Below are 20,371 nucleotides of genomic sequence, written 5' to 3' on the forward strand. Positions count from 1 at the left end.
TAATAAAGTTTAGATAGAGCTTGGAAGACAAAGGAAGTTGCTGCTACAGCAGGATGCTGAGTGTCATGCATAATGATTAAAAAAGTGGTATAACAGAGAGGGCCATGTCCCAGGATAACAATGGTATCCTGTTAAGAGTCATAATGAGCTCTATTGAGATTTTCTTTTTTATTCATTCACGGGATGTGGGCTTCGCTGGCTGGGCCAGCATTTATTGCCCATCCCTAGTTGCCCCTGAGAAGGTGGTAGTGAGCTGCCTTCTTGAACTGCTGCAGTCCAGGTGATGTAGGTACATCCCTGTGCGGAATGTTCATGCTTTGCTGGTATACATGAAGTGTATCACGAGTAAAGGTTAAAGTGTTTTTTAAAATATGTATATATTTAGTTGACAGGCCTGAACTAAATGATATTTAAAGACACAGTGTATGATTATCTAACTGTATCCATTTACCATTGTAAATTGCCATGTCAACACTTCATATTCCATTTAGTTGTGTTAGCCATCACAATATAGTTATAGCCTCTGGCTACTAGATGGCTCCATGAAGCCAGTTTCTGATGTGCTTCTCCCTTCAGCTATGACACCAGTTTGCCAATAAAAAATGTAAACAACTGTCCATGAACAACACCTTAGGCAAATTAACAGTATAACTTAAAAGTAGACCTAGGCTCAGTAGTACCATTCCCGCTTCTGAGTCAGAAGGCCATAAATTCCACTTCCTCTCCAGAGACCCAACCACATAATCTAGGTTGACACTTCAGTGTAGTGCTGAGGGAGTGATTCATTTTCAGAGGGCTGTCTTACGAAAGATACTAAACTGAGGCCCACCTGCCCTCTTGGGTGAACATAAATGATCCCAAATTCAGCTAAGACAGTCATAAGGATGCTCCAATTTGCTACTGCATCACCAGGAATGGGGAGGTTAGAGGGGAAAATTAACTAATATTCCTGCTTCTGCTTTGCTGAGAAATTTCTGCTGGAAAGTTAGGAGTATTATCTCAGCTGTGAGGTATCCATAGTCGATTAGTCATGCAAGTTTCGCTTTTATTTTATGCAATACCCAGGCTTGCTCAGAAATAGCCACAGTTTGAGTAAGGCATCACAGTGAAAGTCATGTTAAGAGTCACTGATTTCAGGAAGTAGAAGATAAATTAAGTAATGCTTTGTATAATTGATATTGATGTTTACTTTTATATCAGCAGACAAATATGACGAAATTTTTAAATCTATATTCTAAAGAAAAACTTGCATTTACATAGCACCTTTCATGATCACAGGACTATTTCAAAGAAGAGTAGGGGAGTTATCCCTTGTATCCTGACCAATATTTATCCCTCAATCAACATCGCCAAAAGAGATCTTCCGGTCATTACCACATTGCTGCTTATGGGATCTTACTGTGTGCAAATTAGCTGCTGTATTTCATACATTACAACAGTGACAGTTAACTGTCCACATAAGCACCTCAAAAGGCCGAAGGGCGGGCGGGCTGCCTGACACTTTATCCGCGCCCCCGTAATTTGGGGGACAGGTCAAGGGGGAGGTGGGTTTTATGTGCACCACCCACCCCCACCATAAAATTCACCCCTGTGTCTGCTGTCAACACACATCATAGGAATTTAGGTGCATTCAGCTCCTTGAGTTTGTTCTGCTATTCAATTAGATCTTGGCAGATCTTTAGCCCAACTCCTTTACCCAATCTATGTTCAATACCACTTGATACCCTTATGCAACCAAAATCTATCGATCTTAGTCTTAAACATTTCAATTGACCCAGCCTTTTGGGAATGAGTTCCAGATTTCCATTCCACTTGTGTGAAAAAGTCCTTCCTGATTTCACTTCTAAATGCCTAGGTTTAACTTTAAGATATTGCCCTCTTGTTCTGGATTTCCCCACCAGAGGAAATAGTTTATTTGTATCGACCTTATTAAGCCCTATAATCATTTTAAACACCTCAATTAAATCATCCCTCAACCTTATAAGCTCAAGGAAATACAAGGTAGGCTTAAACGACCTGTCCTCATAATTTAGAAGTATATCACAGGAATGCTGTCAATGAGTGGGAAAATCTACCATTATAAATATTTTACGGTGCTTGGTATCTAGCCTTTGACAGTCAAAATGGTAGAATACAAGTCAAGAGATCAAACTCTGTCCAGAGCAAAGTTTGAATACTGCATGCAGTTCTGGTTGCTGAGATACAATGAAGTCATTCAAGCACTAGAGGCAGCCACGAGTGTCAAGGTTTGAGTTATGAGGAAACACTGGATAAGCATATCTTTACTTTCAAAAACAAAGTATGAATCTACCCAAATGCTACCAGATGAGACGTTCTGAGGTCATGAACAGTGCAATATAAAAAACTTCTTTCTTTGCATGAAACAGGATATATTCTGGCATCAATTGATGGCATGTATTTTTACAAACTGCCACTGACTGGCATACATTTCTGGCTGGCATTTGCTGACAAACAGTTTATTCATGATCCAGTAGATAATGCACAATGTCATCCCTGTGTTAATATTACTTCTCACAGTGTTATTTTGAAATCTAACGGAAATACCTGCAAATGGATTATCTCCACCAAAGAAATCCCTGAAGATTTTGTGGGCATTTCCATGAAAAGTATATCCAGATGTCCAAGCACCAGTTTCATCGAATTCCATGGGAACACCTCCTTTCAATCCCTCCATACCAAATTTATCATAAGTTGCTTTCTTTCTTACTGAAAAAATAAGATTACATATTTCTCACACTTAAGTTTAGAAATTCAGATAATATTAAAATGCTTAATCCCACTAAATCCCACTAAAATTACAATAAAATTATTTGGAAGAACCAATAAGATACTCTATATGAAAGATTGGCAAAGAGTTATTTATTTAGGAACATATTCTGATGTTTCTACCAATGTATTATACAATTTTTAAAATTCATTTATGGGATGTAGGCTTTGCTGGTTAGGCCAGCATTTATTGCCCATCCCTAATTGTTCTTGAGAAGGTGGTGGTGAGCTGCCTCTTGAACCGCTGCACACCCACAGTGCTGTTAGGGAGTGAGTTCCATAATTTTGACCCAGCGACAGTGAAGGAACGGCGATATATTTCCAAGTCAGGATGGTGAGTGGCTTGGAGGGAAACTCCCAGGTGGTGATGTTCCCATGATATCTGCAGCCCTTGTCCTTCTAGATGGTTGCGGTCGTGGATTTGGAAGGTGCTGCCTAAGGACCCTTAGTGAGCTCTTGCACTGCATCTTGTAGATGGTACACACTGCTGCCACTGTTCGTCGGTGGTGGAGTGAATGTTTGTGGATGGACTGCCAATCAAGGGGGCTGCTTTGTCCTGGACAGTGTCCAGGTTCCCGAGAGTTGCTGGAGCTGCACTCATCCAGGTAAATGGAGAGTATTCCATCACACTCTTGACTTGTGCTTTGTAGACAGTGGACAGGTTCTGGGGAGTCAGGAGGTAAGTTACTCGCCACAGGATTCCTAGCCGCTGACCTGCTCTTGTAGCCACAGTATTTAAGTGGCTAGTGCAGTTCAGCTTCTGGTCAATGGTAACCCCCAAGATGCTGATATAATACTTGCAGCTATCAAGGTTATTGTTTGCCAAAGGCTGAATTTAGGCATCAAGTAGGATACTTCAGAATTTCATATTTCAGAAGATGGTATATCCAAACCAGGTTGCAGTGGGTCCAAAAATTACAAACAAGTTATGAGTATAACAAAAATGTTTTTTTGCCCAAATGTATTTATTCACAGGATGTGGGCATCACTGGCTAGGCCAGAACTTATTGCCCATCAGAACTGCAGCAATCCATGTGGTATAGGTACACCCACAGTGCTGATGGGAAAGGAGTTCTGGGATTTTGACCCAGCAACAGTGAAGAAATGGCGATAGAGTTCCAAGTCAGGATGGAGTTTGGTGTGCAGGGGAGCTTGCAGGTGGTGGTGGTGGTGTTCCCATGCATCTATTGCCCTTGTCCTTCTAGGTGGTAGAGGTTGTGGGTTTGGAAGGTGCTGTTCAAGGAGCCTTGGTGAGTTGCTGCAGTGCATCTTGTAGATGGTACACACTGCAGCCTCTGTGCACCAGTGGTAATGGGAGTGAATGTTTAAGGTAATGAATGGGATGCCAATCAAGCAGCCTGCTTTGTCCTGGGCTGTGTCAAGCTTCTTGAGTATTAATGGAGCTGCACTCATCCAGGCAAGTGGAGAGTATTCCATCACACTCCTGGCTTGTGCCCTGGACAGGCTTTGGGGAGTCAGAAGATGAGTTACTCGCTGCAGTATTCCCAGCCTCTAACTTGCTCTTGTAGCCACAGTATTTATATGGCTGGTACAGTTCAGTTTCTGGTCAATGGTAACCCCATAGGATTTTGATAGTTGGGTATTCAGCAATGGTAATGCCGATGAAAGTCATGGAGAGATAGTTAGATTCTCTCTTGTTGGAGATGCTGATTGCTTGGCACTTGTGTGGCGCAAATGTTACTTGCTACTTATTAGCCCAAGCCTGAATATTTTCTGGGTCTTGCTACATATGGGCATGGACTGCTTCAATATCTGAGGAGTTGTGAATGGTGCTGAACGTTGTGCAATCATTAGCGAACATCACCACTTCTGACCTTATGATGGAGGGAAGATCATTGATGAAGCAGCTGAAGATGGTTGGGCCTAGAACACTACCCTGAGGAACTTGTACAGTGATGTCCCACAATCGAGATGGTTCACCTCCAACAACCACAACCATTGTCCTTTGTGCTAGGTATGATTCCAGCAACTGGAGAGTTTTCCCCATGATTCCAATTTTGCTAGGTCTCCTTGATGCTGCACTCGGTCAAATGCTACCTTGATGTCCAGGGCAGTCACTCTCACCTCACATCTTGAGTTCAATTCTTTTGTCCATATGTGGACCAAGGCTGTAATGAGGTCAGGAGCTGAGGTGACCTTGGCAGAACCCAAACTGAGCATCAGTTAGCAGGTTATTGCTGAGTCAGTGCCACTTGATAGCACTGTCGACAACTCCTTCCATCACTTTTCTGACGATTGAGAGTAGACTGATGGGGCGGTAATTGGTTGGGTTGGATTTGTCCTGCTTTTTATGGACAGGACAAACCTGGGCAATTTTCCACATTGCTGGGTAGATCCCAGTGTTGTACCTGTACTGGAACAGCTTGGCTCAGGGCATGGCTACTTCTGGAGCACAAGTACTATTGCTGGAATGTTATCAGGGCCCATAGCCTTTGCAGTATCCAGTGCCTTCAGTCATTTATAGATATCACATGAAATGAATCAAATTGGCTAAAGGCTGACATCTGTGATGCTGGGGACCTCGGGAGCAGGCTGAGATGGATCATCCACTCGGCTCTTTTGGCTGAAGATGGTTGCAAATGCTTCAGCCTTTTGCACTGATGTGTTGGGCTCCCCTCATCAGTGAGAATGGGGATGTTTGTAGAGCTTCCTCCGCTGGTTAGTTGTTTACTTGTCCACCAGCATTCATGACTGGATGTGACAACTGCAGAGTTCAGATCTGATCCGTTGGCTGTGGGAATCACTTAGCTCTGTCTATCACATGCTGCTTCTGTTGTTTGGCATACAAGTAGTCCTGTGCTATAGCTTCACCAGGTTGACACCTCATTTTCAGATATGCCTGGTGCTGCTCCTAGCATGCCCTCCTGCACTCTTCATTAAACCTGGCTTGATCAGGTTGATGAGAAGGATTCCTTGCTTCTGACCTGCTCTTGTAGCCACAATATTTATATGGCTAGTCCAGTTCAACTTCTGGTTGATGGTAACCCCAAGGATGTTGACAGTGGGGGATTAAGCAATTGCAATGCCATTGAATGTAAAGGGGCAATGGTTATATTCTCTCTTGTTGGAGATAGTCATTGCCTGGCACTTGTGTGGCACGAATGTTACTTGCCACTTGTCAGTCCAAGCCTGGATATTGTCCAGGTCTTGCTGCATTTGAACAAGGACTGTTTCAGCATCTAAGGAGTTGCGAATGGTGCTGAACATTGTGCAATCATCAGCGAACATCCCCACTTCTGACCTTACAATGGAAGAAAGGTCATTGATGAAGCAGCTGAAGATGGTTGGGCCTAGGGCACGATCCTGAGGAACTCCTGCAGTGATGTCCTGGAACTGAGATGTTTGACCTCCAATAACCCAACCATCTTCCTTTGTGTTCGGTATGACTCCAACCAGCGGAAATTTTTCCTTCCGGTTCCCATTGACTCCAGTTTTGCTGGGCTCCTTGATGCCACACTTGGTCAAATGCTACCTTGATGTCAAGGCCAGTCACTCTCAACTCACCTCTGGAGTTCAGGTCTTTTGTCCTTGTTTAAACCAAGGCTGAAATGAGGTCAGGAGCTGCGGCCCTGGCAGAACCCAAACTGAGCGTCAGTGAGCAGGTTATTGCTAAGCAAGTGCCACTTGATAGCATTGTTGATAGCACTTTACTGAAGTTGGAGAGTAGACTGATGGGGTGCTAATTGGCTGGATTGGATTTGTCCTGCTTTTTCTGTACAGGACATACCTGGGCAATTTTTCACATAGCCAGGTAGATGCCAGTGTTGTAGCTGTACTGGAACAGCTTGGCTAGGCACGCAGCAGGTTCTGGAGCACAAGTCTTCATTACTATTGCCAGAATATTGTCAGAGCCCATAGCCTTTGCAGTATGCAATGCCTTCAGCCGTTTCTTGATATCACGTGGAGAGAATTTAATTGGCTGAAGATTGGCATCTGTGATGCTGGGGACCTCTGGAAGAGGTCGAGATGGATCATCCACTCGGCACTTCTGGCTGAAGATTGTTGCGAATGCTTCATCCTTCTCTTTTGCACTAATGTGCTGGGCTCCTCCATTGAGGATGGGGGTATTTGTGGAGTCTCCTCCTCCAGTGAATTGCTTAATTGTCCACCAGCATTCATGACTGGATGTGGCAGGAATGCAGAGCTTAGATCTGATCCGTTGGTTGTGGAGTTGCTTAGCTCTGTCTATCACTTGCTGCTTATGCTGTTTGGCACACAAGTACTCCTGTGTTGTAGCTTCATCAGGTTGACACCTCATTTTTAGATATGTCTGGTGCTGCTCCTGGCATGTCCTCCTGCACTCCTTATTGAACCAGGGTTGATCCCCTGGCTTGGTGGAAATGGTAGAGTGGAGGATATGTCAGGCTATGAGGTTACAGATTGTGGTTGAGTACAATTCTGCTGCTGTTGATGGCCCACAGCACCTCATGGATGCCCAGTCTTGAGTTGCTGGATCTGTTCGAAATCTATCCCATTTAGCACAGTGGTAGTGCCATACAACACGATGAAAGGTATCCTCAATATGAAGACGGGACTTCGTCTACACAAGGACTGTGTGGTGGTCACTCCTGCTGATACTATAATGGACGGATGCATCTGTGGCAGGCAGGTTGGTGAGGATGAGATCAAGTATGTTTTTCCCTCTTGTTGGTTCCCTCACCACCTGCCGCAGAACAAGTCTAGCAGCTATGTCCTTTAGGACTCAGCCAGTGGTGGTGCTACCGACCCACTCTTGGTGATGGACATTGAAGACCCGAACCAGAGTACATTCTGTGGCCGTGCCACTCGCAGTGCTTCCTCCAAGTGGTGTTCAACATGGAGGGGCACTAATTCATCAGCTGAGGGTGGGACAGTACATGATAATCAGCAGTAGGTTTCCTTCCCATGTGTGACCTGATACCATGAGATTTCATGAGGGCTGGTATTGACGTTGAGGTCTCCTGAGGCAACTCCCTCCCAAAGCAACTCCCTCCCAACTGTATACCACTGTGCCGCCACCCACCGCCAGTGGGGCAGGGCATACCCAGGAATGGTGGTGTCTCGGACATGATCTGTAAGGTTTGATTCCCTGAGTGTGACTATGTTAGGCTGTTGCTTGACAAGTCTATGAGGCAGCTCTCCCAATTTTGGAACAAGCCCCCAGTTGTTAGTAAGGTCGACAGGGTTGGATTTGCCATTGTTGTTTCCGGTGCCTCAGTCGATGCTGGGTGGATTTTTAGTGGTTTGATACAACTGACTGGCTTGCTAGGTGAAGACAGCAGATTTCCCATCGGGTCCCCAGAGGTATTTGTCTTGTTTTAGCTGATCATGAAATATATCTATGTTTTACCCACTTTTACAGCTCCAAATTATAAAGATTGCAATACTCACAATCACTTAGAACATCATAAGCCTCTGCAATTTGTAGAAACTTGTCCTCTGCACATCGATCTGTACTTTTGTTTGGATGGTACTTTAGAGCCAATTTACGATACCTACAATGGCAGATATACATCCTCAGTAAAATGCAATAAGATTATTCCCCCTTTCCATTTATTTCCCTGATGGTTTAATGAAAATATGCACCCACTCCCATACATGCCGCCTTACAGAACTCACAAAGGCTAATACCCAGCTTCCAAAAATCTGGCACGATTTCAAAAACTGTAACAACTTAAATTACAACTGTAAAGACTGGAATAAAAACAGAAAATGCAGGAAATACACAGCAGGTCCCTGGCAGCATCTGTGGAGAGAGAGAAACAGAGTTAACATTTCAGGTTGATGCTCCTTTGTAGCTAAGGCCACTGCTTCAAGGTGACTAAATGTGTTTAATTCCTTTTTATTACATTGGATCTCCGATTTTTTAAATCAGTGTTTTGTGATCACGTTTATAGAGTCATAGAAGCCTACAGCACAGGAAAAGTCCCTTCGGCCCACTGAGTCTGCGCCGGTCAAACAAGTGCCTAACTATTCTAATCCCATTTTCCAGCACTAAGCTCATAGCCTTGTATGCCATGGCATCGCAAATGCACATCCAAATACTTCTTAAATGTTATGAGGGTGTCTGCCTCTACCATCCTTTCAGGCAGTGAGTTCCAGATTCCCACCTTCTTCCTCACATCCCCTCTAAACCTCCTGCCCCTTACTTTAAATCTATGCCCCCTGATTATTGATCCCTCCACCAAGGGGAAAAGTTCCTTCCTGTCTACCCTATCTATGACCCTCATAATTTTATACACCTCAATCATGTCCCCCCTCAATCTCCTCTGCTCCAGGGAAAATAACCCCAGTCTATCCAATCTCTCCTCATAACTAAAACTCTCCAGCCCAGGCAACATCCTGGCAAATCTCCTCTGCACTCTCTAGTGCAATCACATCCTTCCTATAATGCGGATTCCAGAACTGCACACAATACTCTAGCTGTAGCCTAACCAGTGTTTTATACAATTCCAGCATCACCTCCCTGCTCTTATACTTTATGCCTGGGCTAATAAAGGCAAATATCCCATATGCCTTCTTAACCACCTTATCTATCTGTCCCGCTACCATAAGGGGCTGGTGGACATGCACACCAAGTTCCCTCTGATCCTTGGTACTTCCCAGGGTTCTACCATTCATCGTGTATTTCCATGCCTTGTTTGTCCTGCCCCAGTGCATCACCTCACACTTATCGAGATTAAATTCCATTTGCCACTGATCAGCCCATCTGGCCAGCCCGTTTATATCCTCCTGTAATCTAAGACTATCCTCCTCACTATTTACCACTCCACCAATTTTCGTGTCATTCACGAACTAACTGATCAACCCTCCTACATTCAAGTCTCAATCGTTTATATTTACCACAAACAGCAAGGGACCCAACACCGATCCCTGTGGAACCCCACTGGACACAGGCGTCCAGTCACAAAAACACCCCTCGACCATCACCCTCTGCTTCCTGCCATTCAGCCAATTCTGGATCCAATTTGCCAAATTGCCTTGGATCCCATGGGCTCTTACCTTCGTTATCAGTCTCCCATGCGGGAACTTATCAAAAGCCTTGCTGAAGTCCAAGTAGACTATGTCAAATGCATTGCCCTTATCTACACACCTGGTCACCTCTTCGAAAAATTCAATCAAATTGGTCAGACATGACTTCCCTTTAACAAAACCACGCTGACTGTCCTTGATTAATTCCTGCCTCTCCAAGTGTAGATTAATTCTGTCCCTCAGAATTGCTTCCAATAGCTTACCCACCACAGAGGTTAGACTGACTGGCCTGTAGTTCCCTGGTTTATCCCTTCCTCCCTTCTTGAACAACAATACCACATTGGCTGTCCTCCAGTCCTCTGGCACCTCTCCTGTGGCCAGAGAGGTATTGAAAATTATTGCCAGCACCCCTGCTATCTCCTTCCTTGCCTCACTCAACAGCCTGGGATAAATTTCATCCGGGCCTGGAGATTTATCTATTTTTAAGCCTGCCAGATCACTTAGAACCTCCTCCCTTTCTATGCTAATTTCTTTAATTATATCACAGTCCTTCTGCCTGATTTCCATACCCACGTTGTCCCTCTCACTTGTGAACGCCGACACAAAGTATTCATTTAGAACTCTGCCTACGTCTTCCGGCTCCACACATAAATTACCACTATGGTCCTTAATGGGCCCTACTCTTTCCCTAGTTATCCTCTTACTCTTAATGTACTTGTAAATTAACTTTGGATTTTCCTTTATTTTACCTGCCAATTTTTTTCATGCCCCCCTTTTGCTCTCCTAATTTCCTTTTTAAGTTCCCCCCTACACATTCTATACTCCTCAAGGGCTTCTGCTGTTTTGAGGCCTCGGTATCTGCCACAAGCCTCCCTTTTTCTCTTTATCCAATCCTGTATATCCTTTGATATCCAGGGTTCCCTGGGTTTGTTGGTCCCATCCTTTGTCTTTACTGGAATATTTTGGCCCTGTGCTCTCCCTATTTCCTTCTTGAATGAGTCCCACTGCTTTGTCGCAGATTTACCTAAAAGTAGCTGCTCCCAGTCCACTCTGGCCAAATCATATCTGGTCTTATTAAAAATCAGCCTTCCCCCAATTTAGAACTCTGATTTCTGGCCCATCCTTGTCCTTTTCCATAACAACCTTGAATCTAACGGAGTTATGATCACTACCTGTAATTTGCTCCCCCACTGATACCTCTACCATTTGCCCGGCTTCATTCCCTAAAATTAAGTCCAGGACTGCCCCCTCTCTTGTAGGGCCTTCTATGCGCTGGCTTAAAAAGCTCTCCTGGATGCATTTTAAGAATTCCGCTCCCTCCAAACCTATCACACTAGGACTAACCCAGTTAATGTTGGGGAAGTTGAAATCCCCCACTATTGCTACCCTATTATTTTTACACTTCTCTGAAATTTGCCTACATATCTGCTCTTCTATTTCTCTCTGATTGTTTGGGGGCCTATAATACACTCATGATTCCATTTATTTGCTATGAAAGGTTGTGGCATATAAAAAGTAGAAGTTACAATGAGGATACAATGGGACACAAGCTTATCATGGCTTAAGCTGCAACTGTACCCCACATTTCATTAGATGAATTGTAGAGGAAAACAAAATATGAAGTACACAAAAATGTGTTTGAAGTCGATTTAGGCATTTCTGAATGGGAATATGAACATTAAAAGTGCAAAACTGAATTTCTAGAGGGGTCTGGCAACAGGGTTGTTAGGTAATTTTGTTTCTTGATACTTGTTTGGTGCATTTTCCAGCATTTTGAAGTCTACTGTGATTCTGCATTTGAAACCAAAAATAATTGTGGGAGGCATGCTACATCCTCAGGTGAATAGGCTCACAAGCGATACGAAAAGGAGTGCAATTCAGAAATGCCCAGAATGGGCAATTTAGCACTGTTCCTCACAATGCCGTTTATAAAGACAATTTTTTCCACTGTCACTCATTTTATTCATTACATCCTCACATTGACCATCAGCTAAACTATATCCCAATTAAAGCCAATATTTGACTGTGTATTCACACAGCTTCTATTTTCTTCATAAGTGCTGCAAAAGGTCACTATGCCAAAACCTTATGTAAGTGAGGCTCCCCTAAACCTTACAACAACTTGCATTTATATAGCGCCTTTTGCATAATAAAATGTCTCAAGGCACATTACAAGTGTTATCAAAGAAAATTTGACACTGAGCCAAATAAGATCAGACCAAAAGCTTGGCCAAAGAGGTAGGTTTTTAAGAGGCATGTTAAAGAGAAAAGAGAGATAGAGAGGCAGACAGATTTAAGGAAGGCATTCCAAAATTTAGGGCCCTGGTGGAGTAATTCAAATCAGGAATGCTCAAGAGATCAGAATTGGCAGAGTGTCTAGGTCTTGGAGGGCTGTAAGGCTGGAGGAGATCACAGAGAGGGAGGGGCGAAGCCAAGGAGGGGTTTGAAAACAGATCTGTAATTTAGTATAGCGCCACAACTTGCACTATGGATTCCTTGAGAGCAAGATACAACCTGCTCCTTTCTGATTGCTCTTGTTGATCCCTAAAGCATCCGCATGCAGATGTCATGACAACTCAGAGCACTACTTCAACAGCTGCTGATACCTCTGCGCATGTGCACCAACAACCACTGCAGCAATTTGAGATAAATTTGAGCCTCAATTGCTAGTAGTATTAAAAGTATTGATTTTCGCCAACACCATTTATATATGAACATGCTGACAGTTGGCATGTATACATGATTATTGAACACAATACTAGATGCAGCTAATTCCATTTGCTAGACTCACCACACTATCAGCTTGTATTAATTAGTTATCAAACAAATCTGCCTCTGTAGCAAAATAAATGTAAGTTAGAAATGCCATGTTAGGGGAAAGTAGAGAGCTGGAGGATGGGCTCCTAAACAATTTTCCAACAAATTCAGCCCAAATTAGAAAAGTGTAATATTTTTAAACAAGTAGCTATACTTGGATTTAACTGAGAAGCGCCAGGAATAAGGAACATTTAAGGCCAATATAATAAAGTAATATAAATAATCCAAAGTAGAATAAAGTTAACATAAGGGAAGTAGAATAAAGACATGGCAGGGCAGCTCAGTCGAGTGGAATGCATGTCCTGTAACATGTGCGAAGTCATGGACGCTACCGGTGTCCTAGACAATCAAATGTACAGTAAGTATCACCAGCTGCAGAAGCTTGAGCTCCGGGTTTCAGAGCTCGAGCCGCGGCTGGCGTCACTGTGGCGCATCTGCGAGCTACGTGGATAGCACATTCAGAGAGGTGGTCACACCGCAGCTTAAGGGCCTGTAGGCAGAGAGGGAATGGGTGACCACCAGGCAGTCCAAGAGAAGTAGACAGGTAATGCAAGAGTCCCCTGGGGTCCCACTCACAAATCGGTTTTCCGTTTTGGAAGCTGGTGAGAGTGCTGGTTCTTCAGAGGAGTGCAGTCAGAGCCAAGTTTGTGGCACCATGAGTGGCTCGGCTATACAGGAGGGAAGGAAGAAGAAAGAAAGAGCAATAGTGATAGGGCAACTCATTGGTTTGGGGAGCAGAAAGACGTTCCTGTGGCTGTAGTCGTGACTCCAGGATGGTATATTGCCAGGGTCAAGGATGTCACAGAGCGGCTGCAGGACATTCTTCTGGGGGAGGGTGATCAGCCAGAGATTGTGGCCCATATTGGTACCAATGACTTAGGTAGGAAGGGGGATCTGGTCCTGCAATCAGAATTTAAGCAGCTAGGTCGAAAATTAGCAAGCAGGATGTCAAATGTAGTAATCTCTGGATTACTCCCAGTGCCACGTGCCAGTGAGTACAGAAATAGAGGATAAGGCATATGAATGCATGGCTGGAAAGATGATGCAGGAGGGAAGGCTTTAGATTCCTGGGACACTGGGACTGGCTCTGGGGGAGATGGCACCAGTACAAGCCTGATGGGTTGCACCAGAGCAGAGCCGGGACTGAGTTCCTTGCGGGATGTTTTGCTAGTGTTGTTGGGAGGGCTTTAAGTTAACTCAGCAGGGGTGTGGGAATCAAGAGAAAATATTAGGGAGGAATACCAGGGTACCCAAAATATTGGGTGGGACAGATAGCACTAGTATGGAGAATAATAAGTTAATAGGTGAAGTCGGGGTGAGGGAGAAAGTAACAAAATCTAAATCAGGGTTACTATGCATGTGTGTGAATGCACGGAGTATAATAAATAAGATTGGGGAGTTACAGGCACAGATTGCCATGTGGAAATATGATGTTGTGGCGATAACAGAGACCTGACTCATGGAAGGGCAGATTTGGGTGTTAAATATTCCCAGGTACAAGGTGTTCAGAAAAGATAGGAAAGGAAGGAAAGGAGGAGGGGTGGCGGTATTGGTTAAGGAGAGCATTGCAGTGCTAGAGAAAGAGGAGGTCCCAGAGGGTTCAAGGACAGAATCAATTTGGCTAGAGCTAAGGAACAAAAAAGGGGCAATTACAAAAGGAAGTAGAAGGGCAAATCTGCAGAGAAATTTGCAGAGAGATGCAAGCATTATAGGATAGTTATAATGGGTGACTTTAAATACCCAAATGTAGACTGGGTCAGTGGTAGTGCAAAGGACGGAGAGGGGAAAAAGTTCCTAGATTGTGTTCAGGAAAATTTTCTACAGCAGTATGTGTCCAATCCAACAAGAAAATATGCACAAAAACAAAAATACCTGGAAAAACTCAGCAGATCTGACAGCATCTGCGGAGAGGGATACAGTTGATGTTTCGAGTCCGTATGACCCTACATCAGAACTAAGACATAGAAATGAGATGAAATATAAGCTGGTAGAAAGGGGTGGGACAGGAGAGCTCGATAGGGGGCTAGTGATAGGTGGAGGCCAAGAAGAGACTGCCAAAGATGTTATGGACAAAAGGACAAAGGGGTGTTGATGGTGGTGATATTATCTAAAGGATGTGCTAATGGGGACATTAAGGGAAGCAAGCTACTGACAGATGGCCCTAGCGCAGGTGGGGAAAGTACGCACTGTTGGAAATTCTTGGAAATAAGGTGGGCCAAATAAATTAAGTGCCAGTGCGGGAACATTTAGGAGACGGTAATCATTGTATTGTACGTTTTAGGGTGTGATAGAAAAGGACGATAGGCAATCCAAAGTAAGAATAATTAACTGAACGAGAGCCAATGTCAATGGGGCAAGAACGGAGCTGGGCCAGAGAGACTGGAACGAAAGATTGCTGGAAAGAACTGCAGCTGAACAATGGGCTACCTTCAAAAAGAATTGGTTCGGGCACAGTCAAGGTATGTTCCATCGAAAGAGAAAGGTAGGGCAAACAAATCCAGAGCTCCATGGATGAAAAAGGGGATAGAAATTAAGATAAAGAAGAAAATGTGTGCTTATGACAGGTGTCAGGTAGAAAATACAATTGAGAACTAAGAGGAATACAGAAGGTTCAGAGGGGAGGTGAAAAAGCATATTAGAGAAGTAAAGAGGGATTATGAGAAATGTCTGCCAACCAACATAACGGGAAATCCCAAAGTCTTCTATAGGCATATAAATAGTGAAAAGATGGTAAAAGGAAGAATAGGGCCAATTAGGGACCTAAAAAGGTATTTACACATGGACGAAGGTTAAGGTATTACACATGGCTGAGGTATTAAATGAATACTTTATATCCGTCTTTACCAAGGAGGTAGATGCTATCCAGGCCTTGGTGACAGATGAGGAAACTCTGTCGTTAGAAGGGTTCAAAATCGATAAGGAGGAAGTGTAGAATAGACTATCGGTACTTAAAGTTGACAAGGCACCAGGACCGGATGAGATGCATCCAAGGATATTGAAGGAAGTGAGAGTAGGAATTGCAGGGGCTCTGGCCATAACTTTTCAGTCTTCCCTAGACTCAGGGGAGATGCTAGAGGACTGGAGATTTGCAAACATTACGCCCTTGTTCAAAAAAGGTTGTAAGGATAAGCCCTGCAATTACAGACCAGTCTATTAACTTCAGTGATGGGCAAGATTTTAGAAACAATTATTCAGAATAGAATTAGCAATCACATGGAAAAATATGGGTTGATAAGGAAGAGCCAGCATAGATTTCTATAGGGGAAATTATGTTTAACTAACTTGCTTGTGTTTTTTTGAAGAGGTAACTGAAAAGGTCAATGAGAATAATGCTGTTGATGTGATGTACATGGACTTTCAAAAGGCATTTGACACAGTGCCACACAACAGATTAGTAAGAACAGTTATTTCTCATGGAATGAAAGGGGCAGTAGCAATGTGGATACAAAATTGGCTGAAATATAGGAAGCAGAGATTAATGGTCAACAGATATTTTTCGGATTGGGGGAAGGTTTGTAGTGGAATTCCCCAGAGGTCGGTATTGCGACCCTTGCTTTTCCTGATATATATTAATGATCTAGATCTTGGTGTGGAGGGGACAATTTCAAAGTTTGCGAATGATAGGAAGCTTGGGAATGTTGTAAACTGTGAGGAGGACAGCGTAGAACTTCAAAAGGATATAGACAAGTTGGTGGAGTGGGCAGATAGGTGGCAGGTGAAGTTCAATATGGAGAAGTGTGAGGTGATGCATTTTGGTAGGAAGAACATGGACAGACAATCTAAAATAAGGCGTGAAATTTTGAAGGAGGTGCAGGAGCAGAAAGACCTGGGTGTATATGTGCATAGATCATTGAAGGTGGCAGGACTGGTGGAGAGAGCAGGCAATAAAGCATATAGCATCCCGAACTTTATCAATAGGGGCATAGAGTACAAGTGCAAGGGGGTTATGCTGAATTTATATAAGACACTTGTAAGACCTCAGCTGGAGTATTGTGTACAGTTCTGGGTGCCACATTATAGGAAAGATGTGAACGCATTGGAGAGATTGCAGAAGAGGTTCACAAGATGGTACCAGGGATGAGAAACTTCAGTTATGCAGATAGACTGTTCTCCTTGGAGAGAAGAAGGCTGAGAGGAGATTTGATAGAGATGTTCAAAATTATGAGGGGGCTGGACAGAGTTGATAGGGAGAAGCTGTTCCTGCTCATAAAAGGATCAAGAACGGGGACGGCACAGATTTAAAGTTTTTTGTATAAGAAGCAAACGTGACGTGAGAAAAAACTTTTTCACACAACGAGTGGTTCGGGTCTGGAATGCACTGCCTGGAAGTGTGGTAGAGGCAGGTTCAATTGAGGCATTCAAGAGGACATTAGATGGTTTTTTGAATAGAAACATTGTGCAGCGGTACAAGAAGAAGGCAGGGCAACGGCATTATGTCACAATGCTCATTTGGAGAGCCGTTGCAGACATGATGGGCTGAATGGCCTCCTTCTGCGCCATTGAAATTCTGTGATTCTGAGAGTTACACAGGAGGGATGGAAAAAGTGTCTAGATTTTCACTTGAACTACAGTCACTTTCAAGCAACAAGGGAGAAAATTAAAATGGACAGAATTGACTCTTTCATAATGCAATTCATGAAGAAAAGTTTTACTAAATTTATCAAAAAATGTTCACATTAAAAATTTACACAAGTGATGTGGCATCGTAATGCATAAACCACAGAATGGTAGGAAATTGAACTGTAGCCTCAAATTGATGCACTTTCCTCTTTTTGCTAATTTTGCATTTTTTTCATCTTTATGGTTAACATAACAATGACATAGCATCATAAAGTGTAGATCACAAAAATCTGCAATATTTTAGGGGGTACAGAGGGGGATGTCCCTCACCTCTAATCTCACCCTCCAGCACCTCAATATAAGCAGCTCTACTTCCAGTTGAGTTGAGTTATTGAATATCAATCAGTACCGTGAGCAATTCTGGGTGCCACACCTTAGGAAAGACAAATTGGCCTTGGAGGAAGTGCAGCATGGATTTACTAAAATTATATCTGGATTCCAAGGGTTAAGCTATAAGGAGATATTACAAAAACAAGGGTTGTATTCCATGGGATTTAGAAGGTTAAAGGTTGAATTTATATAATTAATGAATGGTTACAGCATAAAAGGAGGCCATACAGCCTGTCATGTCCGTGTAAGCTCTCTATAAGTGCAAATCAGCTAGTCTGACTCCCTTTCTCTTTCCATGTAGCCCTGCATTTTTTTCTCCTCAGGTTCTTATGCAATTCCCTTTTGAAAGTCATGACTGAATCTGCCTCCACCACACTCTCAGGTAGTGCATTCCAGATCCTAGCCACATGTTGCATAACAATGTTTTTCCTCATGTCACTTTTGATTCTTTTGCACTCACCTTAAATCAGTGCCCTTTGGTCCTTCATCCTTCTGCCAATGGGAACAGATTCCATCCATTTTGTCTAGTCCCTTCATGATTTTGAACACCTCTATGAAATCTCCTGTCAACCTTCTCTTCTCCAAGGAGAACAGACCCAGCTTCTCCAAGCTATCTACATAATTAGTCCTTCAACCCTGGAAACATTTTTGCAAATCTTTTCTCCACCCACTCTAAAGCCTTCACATTCTTGCTGAAGTGTGATGTCCAGAATTGGGACACAAAACACCAGTTGAGGCTGAACCAGTGTTTAATAAAGGTTCATCATAATTTCCTTGCTTTCATACTTTCTGCCTCTATTTATAAAACCTAGGATCCCATATTTCATTTTAACCACTTTCTCAACCTGCCTTACGACATTTGATCGAAGTTTCAAGACAGTAAGAGAAACAGATAGGAGATAAACTATTTCCGCTGGCTGGGGAGTCTAGGACTACACCTACATCTACACAGCCTAAAAGTTACAGCCAGAACTTTCAGGAATGAAATTAGGAAAGACTTCTACACACAAAGGATATTATAAATTTGGAACTTTCTAAAGGCAATTGATAATTTGTAAAATTTAAATCTGACATTGAAATCTGACATTAAATTTTTGGTTGCCATGGGTATTAAGGGATATGGGGCAAAGCAACAACACAACTTCCAGGCCTCACCAAATACAACAGGAGATCCAAATATTTCAATATTGAAAGGGAAAAGAATTTCGATTTTAACTCCAGGAAAATCAAAACTTAAAAGGCACTGATTGTGTTTTAAGAAAGGAGGAATGCAATAGGATGCAAAGCGTTTGGCAAGCTTTCTGGTTAGTTTTGAAAATGAGCAGGCAAATCAGCCCTGACCTTAGTGAATGGAGGAACAGGTTTGAGGGGCGAAATGACCTACCCTCTGTTCCTTAGTGCCTGGTAAGAACAAATAAAAATCACTCACGCTTTCTTAATATCCGCGTCCGTTGCATTCCTAATGATGCCCAGGATATTGTAGTAATCCTGACCCATCTTCTGCTCAGAAGGTTCACACTATATTAAACTTAAAGGATGCTTGCTCGCTTCACTTCTCCACTGCACTCTCTTCCCCACGGCAGACCTCCGTTGCTCTGGCAACCTCTTGGCCCGTAAAATGGCGGCGGCGACTGTGATCGCCATGGTTACCGGCGCACGGTCTTCTGGGAACTGTAGGTTTTGTGGCGATTATTTTGAGCAAAGCAGTTTTCTGGTAAAAACAGTTATCCGTCTATTTGAAATTACTTAATATATTTTGAATTATTTTTTTTAACGCGTTTTGCACAAAAAATAAAGCCAGTATGCTTTATTATTTTGGTAATGTTAAAACACACCTTTTATTTTTTCACAGAATGTGTGTTGCTGGATGGGCCGGCATTTATTGCCCATCCCTAATTGCCCTTGAAAAGGTGATGGTGAGCTGCTTTCTTGAACCACTGAAGTCCATGTGGTATAGGTATACACACTGCTGTTACAGAGGGAGTTCCAGGATTTTGACCCAGCAACAGTGAAGGAACGGCAATATAGTTCCAAGTCAGGATGGTGTGTGACTTGGAGGGAAACTTGCAGGTTGCATGCATCTGCTGCCCTTGTCCTCCTAGGTGGTAGAGCTTGCGAGTTTGCAAGGTGCTATCGAAGGAGCCTTGGTGAGTTGCTGCAGTGCATCTTTGTATGGGATACACTGTTGCCAGTGTGCATCAGTGCTGGAGGGAGTGAATGTTTAAATGAATGGGATGCCAACCAATTTCCTGAATGGTATCGAGCTTTTTGAGTGTTGTTGGAGCTTCACTCGTCTAGGCAAGTGGAGAATATTCCATCACACTCCTGAGTTGTACCTTGTGGATGGTGGACAGGCTTTGAGAAGTCAGGAGGTGAGTTATTCACTGCAAAATTCCCAGCCTCTGACCTGCTATTGTAGCCACAGTATTTATATGTCTGGTCCAGTTCAGTTTCTGGTCAATGGTGACCTCCAGGATGTTGATAGTGGGGGATTCAACAATCGTAATGCCATTGAATGTCAAGGGAAGATGGTTAGATTCTCTCTTGTTGGAGATGGTCATTGCCTGGCTCAAAAAGGACAACAAAAAGGTTTGCCAAACACTTTGCATCCTGATGCATTCCCCTTTCTTACAACAAAAACAGTGCCTTTTAAGTTTTGGTTTCCCTGGAGTTAAAGTTAAATTTCTGGTCCAGTTTCAATATTGACATATTTGGATCTCCTGTTGCATTGGTCAGGATTAATTGAAGTTATCTTGTTGGTCTGAGAGATGTGTTCACAGCCAGTGACTTTATTTTTGACTAGATCTTGCCAATTTCCTTACCTACTAGCAGTTAGACAAATATA

The 20,371-nt window shown here is 43.2% G+C and overlaps 1 protein-coding gene across 4 annotated transcripts in view; it reads right to left on the reverse strand.

Moving 5' to 3' along the window:
• dnajb13 (DnaJ heat shock protein family (Hsp40) member B13) overlaps window positions 1-19,123 on the reverse strand; it is a 63,462-nt gene extending 44,339 nt beyond the window's left edge. For 2 of the 4 annotated variants that reach the window (XR_013577082.1, XM_078545227.1), the window contains exons 1-3: window positions 18,956-19,115; window positions 8,179-8,282; window positions 2,566-2,727 (exon numbers count right to left, since the gene is read on the reverse strand). Coding sequence is in view for 3 of the 4 variants with exons in the window: in XM_078545227.1 (XP_078401353.1) it covers window positions 2,566-2,727; window positions 8,179-8,282; window positions 18,956-19,023 (334 nt within the window). In the remaining variant the exon portion in view is untranslated. Of the gene's footprint in view, window positions 1-2,565; window positions 2,728-8,178; window positions 8,283-18,955 lie in introns of all 4 variants that reach the window. The other 2 variants (XM_078545226.1, XM_078545228.1) reach the window with 2 other exon arrangements.
• Between the last annotated feature and the right edge of the window lie 1,248 nt (window positions 19,124-20,371).

The sequence above is a fragment of the Cetorhinus maximus genome, chromosome 7, assembly GCF_964194155.1.
Source record: "Cetorhinus maximus chromosome 7, sCetMax3.hap1.1, whole genome shotgun sequence".
Taxonomy (NCBI): Eukaryota; Metazoa; Chordata; class Chondrichthyes; order Lamniformes; family Cetorhinidae; genus Cetorhinus; species Cetorhinus maximus.